At 58.2% G+C, this 6,939-nt stretch overlaps 1 protein-coding gene across 1 annotated transcript in view; it reads right to left on the bottom strand.

The window, feature by feature from the left end:
• Positions 1-529: 529 nt before the first annotated feature.
• Positions 530-6,939, bottom strand: part of KCNJ12 (potassium inwardly rectifying channel subfamily J member 12) — a 40,062-nt gene continuing 33,652 nt past the window's right edge. The window contains exon 3 of the mRNA XM_026005664.2: positions 530-2,348. Within this exon, the coding sequence (XP_025861449.2) occupies positions 970-2,292 (1,323 nt within the window). The 5' untranslated portion in view covers positions 2,293-2,348 and the 3' untranslated portion in view covers positions 530-969. The remainder of the gene's footprint in view (positions 2,349-6,939) is intronic.

The raw sequence follows: 6,939 nt of genomic DNA, 5'->3' as shown, positions 1-6,939 counted from the left end.
CCTTCCCACGGAGCCATCTACTCCAACATTTTCCAAGTGTCCCTCACTATGGAAGGGTGGAGGCTATGAGGCAGAAAAGGAGAGAGAAGTAAAACAGGAAAATCTGGTGGATGGGGGGAGAGTGGGCCCTCCACGGCAGGCAGGTCCCATTTCCAGCCCTGAGACGCACCTCTAAGGTACAAAAGTCAAACCCGAAAAGCTCAAAGTAGTTTTTTCCCAGCCCCCACCCCCCCACCTCTATGACTCTGGAAAGCTTTTATGATGATCATTAACATGGTCTTGGTTTTTCTAGCGCAAATATCACCTGATCCGCCGTGAGCATAAGGAACCACGGATGAGCACCGTGCTTGCGCTTGCGGACTGTGCCACCTGGCACGTGCGCGGCCTCCACAGAGGAGAGGCCTGTCCAGCCTCGGGGAGCCTCGTGGGGCCTCCATCTACCTGCCTGCATCTGGGAAGACCAATGGAATTCTAACTGTCCTTTTTTTTATAACCCCCACAAATCAAATTTTTTTAAATCACATGTTAATTTTTTTTTTTTTTTGTAAACAGTCTTACTCAAGCTAAGGTTGAGAAAGCCAAAACTGGTGTTTCTCCCCAGGTTAAAAACCAGTGAGGTGCACTGCAGCCTGCCAGCATTGACCCACAGAGGCTGGATGGCTGTCCAGCCACTACTGGGCAGGCTGCTGTTCTGTCGTCAGGCAGAAGCCCCTGGCTCCTGGCCTGGACCCCCAGAGGTCACCTCCTTGCCCCTGCACCTGCTCCGGCCTCTGAGGCCAGGGGCGGCCCACTTTGGCCGCCCACTCTCCCGCCAACCTTTCCAGGCCACTGTGAAGGAACATAAAACATCTAAAACGCTACTGAGTCTGCAACCGGGGCACCAGGCCCATTCTGCTCAAACCCAGGGCCCTCACGGGACGCCGGGCCTCTCCCTGGCGGGGTGGATGCTGCACCTTGGCCCATGGTGGCTCAGATCTCTGACTCCCGTCTGTAAGGCCGCTGCTCAAGGACACCGACACCACAACCACTACCACCACCACCACTACCACCACCACTGGCCTGGGGTCTGTCAAAGTCATGCCGAGCCTGGGGGCTACGGCCATCCTGGCCTCCATCAGCCTCGTCTTCCTCATCGCGGCTCAGGAAGGCTAGCTCGTTCTCATAACAGAAGGAATTGGCACTGGGCAGCAGGAATTTGTTCTCCACCAGGTCCTTGGCGCTACAGCGGGGTGTGGAGGGCACCTCGTAGGTCTTGTGGAAGTGAGAGTAGTCGATCTTGTACTGGTTCTTCTCCTCGAAGAGGACAGGCTCGAAGCGATGGCCCCACAGGATCTCGTTGGCCAGGTAGGAGCTGCGGGCCTGCGTGGTCATGGCCGTGGCCTCCACCATGCCCTCCAGGATGACCACGATCTCGAAGTCGTCGGTCTCCAGGTCCTGCCGGCTGATGCCAAACAGCGGGCTGGCCTCATCAATCTCATGCAGGATGGTGATGGGGGACACGAGGAAGATGCGATCGAGGCCCTTGTCAAAGCCAACGTCGATGTCGATCTGGTCCAGTGGGATGTACTCGCCCTCCTCGGTGACCCTCGGCTTGATGAGCTGGGCACGCACGTGGGCCTCCACAATGTGGCTCTTCCTCAGGTTGCCCACTCGCCACATGAGGCAGAGCTTGCCGTCGCGCAGCGCCACCACGGCGTTGTGGCTGAACAGCAGGGTCTGCGCCCGCTTCTTGGGCCGGGCCATCTTGGCCATGATGGCGCCGATCATGAAGGAGTCGATGATGCAGCCCACTATGGACTGCGCCACCACCATGAAGACGGCCACCGGGCACTCCTCTGTCACGCAGCGCAGCCCATAGCCGATGGTGGTCTGCGTCTCAATGGAGAAGAGGAAGGCGGCCATGAAGCCGTGGACCTGCATCACGCAGGGCGTGCGGCCGCGGCCCTCGGCCGGCTCCAGGTCGCCGTGGGCCACCGCGATCACCCAGAAGATGATGCCGAACAGGAGCCAGGAGGCGAGGAAGGCCAGCGAGAAGATGAGCAGCATGTAGCGCCAGCGGATGTCCACGCAGGTGGTGAACATGTCGGCCAGGTAGCGCTGCGACTTCTCGTCCATGTTGGCAAACTCGATGTTGCACTGGCCGTTCTTCTTGACGAAGCGGTTTCGGCATCGGCGCCGCGTGTGCACCTTGCCGTTGCCGAAGCCGTTGGCACCCGACATGGTGACCAGGTGCAGCCCGTCCTCCTCCGATGACACGATACTGTAGGGGTTGGCCCTGCCGGCCGAGGTCATCCCGGGGCTGGGGGGGCCCTGGCTCGCCCCGGGGCCGGCTCTGCGGGGGGCGGCTCCTGCAACAGGGAAGACAGCGGGGCTGGCAAAGCAGGCCACACGGGCCCCCGCCTCCGCCCCCACCCAGAGCCCTCCGACGTCTTCACCCTAACTCACCCCCCACCGAGCTCTCCATCTTCCCTCCTCAGCCAGCAACTCACCCCCCTTCTCGGTGTGGAAAAGTGACACTCGGTCCCCCCGGGAGCTCTGGCCGCGAAACCCCAAAAGCTCTGCTTTCAAAGTATATTTAGGATCCTACCTCTTCTCCCACTGTCACTGCCTGAGTCCCCGTCATCACCTACCTGGACCAGCATGGTGGCCACCTCGCCAACCTCTGTGCTCCTGCCCCAACCCCGTTCCAGAGGCAGCCAGGGGGAGCCTGCCATCCTCGGCTCGAGGCCAGAGTCCCTGCTGGCACCCACGAGGCCTGCATGAGTGGAGTCCAGGCCCCTCAGATCTCAGTTCCCAGGCTCTTCCTCACTCGTGCTGTTGCAGCCCACCGTCTCCACGCTGTTCCTCCAGCCTGTCCTGCATGCTCCCCACCCAGATGTCCTCCCATTGCCTCACCTCCCTCAGTCCTTGGCCACAAGGCCCCAAAAGCATCTCCAGAGGCCTTCCTGCACCCTCCGGAGACTAACCCCTCACCCAGTTCCTCACCCCAAATCATCGACTTCTGACCTAATAATAGGAATAGGAATGACATGTACTGGGCGGGTTGCGCTTACCCACCACTCCCACCATGAGACACACCACTGGCTACCTGAGCATAGTGAGTTTGCTGTTTTGTTCACTGCAGTCTCATCCCCAGAGCCTAGAAAACCAAGGACACCCTCCTAATGTTCATGTGCTATGCTCCGAGGCACCCAACTCTCGGCACCCATACACCATGCCCTCTCCCTCCCCATCAGAAGCTAGGAGGCCGTCCACAAATCAACATCCAGAAGGATCACTGACTAACTGCAGCCCAGGGGCCTTCCCCATGCCTGCCTTTCTCAGCTCTACAGGACAGAGCATAGGGAGCACTCAGAAGCATCACTATCCTTGGCCCACTCAGGGGAGCACTTGGCTGGCTTGCTGCACACACGTATACACACACTCATGCACACCAAGAAGTCTCAGGCACGCCCCAGGGCATAACACCCATAGTTGGACAAACACTGCTCTCGTGGCCACTAGCACACATTCAGCCCTCAGAGAGGCTGGCAGCTGCCCCTCCCCCACTGCCCCACTGGCTCTGGGCTGGCCTGTCGGTGCCAGGCTGAGGCATCTACTGTGGGCGCTGAGGCCATCTGGCCATTAGCATTAGGGCTGCAAGTGCTCAGGCCCTCAGCCTGGCTCAGCCGGGGCTGGGCTGGAAGGAGGGGGAGAACCCTGGCTAGCTGGCCTGGCTAGTGTGTTGAGGAGTTGGGCATATTCCTCCCCACCAATGGGGACCCCATCCACCCCCAGTTCCCACCTGGTCATACTAGGAGGTCAGCATTAGACAAGGCAGGGAGCCCTAGAGTGCCCAGAAGACAGTAGGCCTCAGTTAAGAAGGTCCCAGGACAGCCTGGCCACAAGCAGACAGGCAGGTGGCTGGGCACCCACCAGAGACCCAGAAACTGGAAGTGACATGGCCAGGAAGAGGCAACACCGATTTAGCCCTGGTCTGTGTAACCAGGTGCAGCTAGAGCCTCAGAGGGAGCATGACATCTGACTTCTGCTTCAAACACCTGGGAGACAGGTGAGGGAGAAGCCCACATGACCAGCCAGCCTGCAGACCCCTCCTAGAATCTGTCTCTGTTGCCACGGGCTTCTGGATCCCCAGAGCGGGCACGTATACAACTCTCATGGCTATTCCTGCCCACTCCTCAAGCTGCAGAGAGAGCAGGCCAGACATATTAGCAAATGGTCTTAGCTTATCCTCTCAAAACCCCAAGAAGGGAAGATCCCTGGGTGGCCTGCCTTTGGCCCAGGGCGCGATCCTGGAGTCCCGGGATCGAGTCCTGCATCAGGCTCCCGACATGGAGCCTGTTCTCCCTCTGCCTGTGTCTCTGCCTCTCTCTCTATGTCTATCATGAATAAATAAATAAATAAATCTTAAAAAAAAAAAAAAAACAAGAAGGTGACTGCTATTGTTATTTCTACTCTGAATGGAGATTCAGAGAGGTTAGGTGACTTCCCCAAAGCCACACAGCCAATAAGCAGGAGAGCTGATATTCAGACCAGTTAGTCTAATGCGAGGTCTCCTGCTGTGGGGCCTTCAGGCTCTGCAGAGGCCTCTTCTCACCCTGCCATCCTCCCCCCAGGGCTACTCCAGCTGACCACCTCACCACGGGTCTAAGGAGCTGAGACCCGGGGCTGTAATGGTGGACGCTGCTTCCGCCCAGGCCAGGAGGCAGGGAGCTGGTGGCTGTGGGGACCCCAGGTACGTGCCGAGAAGATGGCTCAGCCCCAGATTCCTGGACCCTCGGGGAAGAAGTGTTCAGGGCTGGGGTACTTGGATGCTGGCAGGAGGCCACCAGACCGCAGGGGGCAGGTTTATGTGACCTGGAGGCCTTGAGGGATGTCCAACGGGTCATGGCTGCTCCAACTGGAGCTCTAAGCAGCTGGAGGCCTGCAAGGGACAGAATTGGAAGAATCAAAGGCCGGAGAGCCCAGCCTGGCACGTTGCTCCCATCCGCTGGGGAGCCTCGCACCCGGCCAGCTTCCAGGCAGGTGAGGGAGCTGCAGTGATTCCTGGTGTCTGTGCCTGGGCTGGGCAACTGGGACCCACCCAGACCGTATCACACAGGCTTGGGAACCCCCTCTTCCATTGGTGTTCCTCCTCAAACCACACAGAAAATCAACAAAGTCACGTTCACACTCTGCTCTGCTGTTTCTCAGCTAGAAACTGAGAATATGAGCAGTCATTGTCCAAAGGCACCCAGAAACTAAGGATTACAGCGACTTGGCAGTTCCCTGTGTAGGTCCAGTCCTCAGCTTCCTGTGGCCCCACTCTGCCGCGTGTGTGTGTGTGTGTGTGTGTGTGCGCGCGCGTGCGTGTGTGGGTGTGTTGCTAGGGGTGTGAGGAGCCCCTCCCAGGCTCTTGGTGAGTGCAGCACCATAAAGAAATACCCAGAAGAGGGCCCGTAAGTAGAAACCCCAGCACTACAAACTTGCCAAACGTCCCAAGGACACTCCATGCACACAAACACAGATGTGGCAGGAAGTTCACACAGCTGTGGAATCTTTAAAGACTCGGTGTAAGAAATGTGGGACAACATCCTCAACCAGGGACATGCAGGCCTCTTTGGCGCTTGCTCAATGGATGCATATGGTTAGATCAGGTAAGAAATATTGTTAGATTTGTTTTGCTAGAAGAGGCCTCAGCAAGTTAGGAGGCCAACTTCCCATTTCCTAGATCTGAGAACTATGGCTGAGACTTGTCCCAGGTCACACAGCAGCTCATGGGCTTGGATAAGACATTAAAGATGACAGCTAGGATCACTGTTGGCAGATGCTTGGCTTGGCTAGAGGGGATCCCAGGCCTTCTCTGGAAGGGAACAGGAGAGGCGCCCCAGGGTCTGCTACCTGAACTAGACGATGTGACTTCCGCACTGCAGATAGGGAGCGAAGTGAGTCCGGCAGGCAGAGAAGGGGTGGTGAAGAGCGTGGACCCAGATACCTCTGAGTGATGGAGAAGCTGTCCCCAGCCTGGCTGTCCCTTGAGCCCACTGCCCTGTTGGCCACGGCATCTGTGGATGCCGACTCCGAGCCACCAGGGTGTTCAGAGCACGACACAGCCTGGGCTGGGAGCTTTTAGAGAGGCAGCTCCCACATGACCCAAGGTGGGGCCCAAGAATCACCAGGAGGTGCCTCCGGATGGAGCAGAACACCCCATGCCCTGTCACCTGAAGCTCTGGGCACCTCAGGTTTCAGTGACATCCGGGAGGGAATGAGGGCCAGGCCTGGGCCCACATTCTCAGATGTCAAGAAGCACTAACTGGAAGAGCCAATGGAGGGAGCCCAGAGCAGGAGGGGCTTAAGCACCCTAGGTCCTGGGCCTTTCAGTTGGCCAGAGTACGTTGAAAGGCAGGAGTGTAGTGATCAATACAGACCAAGTGCTCACTACAGGCCAGGCCAGCTTCTGAGAGCTCTAATTATCTCCCTTAATCCCTTCGACAACGTTATGACTATGAGCTCCATTTTCCAGATGAAGAAACTGAAGCTCAGAAACACTGAGTCACTTGCCCAGGATCACATGGCCATGAAGCAGCAAGTTTCCAGACTAGAGGGTGGGAGAGAAGCCAACCCCCACCACCCCCAGGGCCGGACTGTAGGCAGGACATGAATTCCCATCGCAGGCCTCCAGGCCCTTGCCACACCGTGTGGTAAGAAGACACACAAGCAGCCCCCAGTCTCGGCACTAGAAGCAGAAGGAAGCCTGTCAGCAGCAGCCCTGACCCCGGGCCACTCTGCCCTCGCTTCGAATGTCCAGGGATGGGGCACTCACTGCCTCCTGCTCAAAGCTGATGACCAGAACGAATCCCTGGAGATCACCTGGCTCAGGGAAAGCCAGCGTGTGACCCACATGCACTTGGCACCTCCTCGTCTAGCCCGTGCCGGTGGCAGACGTCGCTAACCCGCCAG

This window comes from Vulpes vulpes, chromosome 12, assembly GCF_048418805.1.
Source record: "Vulpes vulpes isolate BD-2025 chromosome 12, VulVul3, whole genome shotgun sequence".
Lineage (NCBI taxonomy): Eukaryota > Metazoa > Chordata > Mammalia > Carnivora > Canidae > Vulpes > Vulpes vulpes.
Note: the sequence above shows the minus strand (reverse complement) of the source record. Positions and strands in the feature narration are given on the sequence as shown.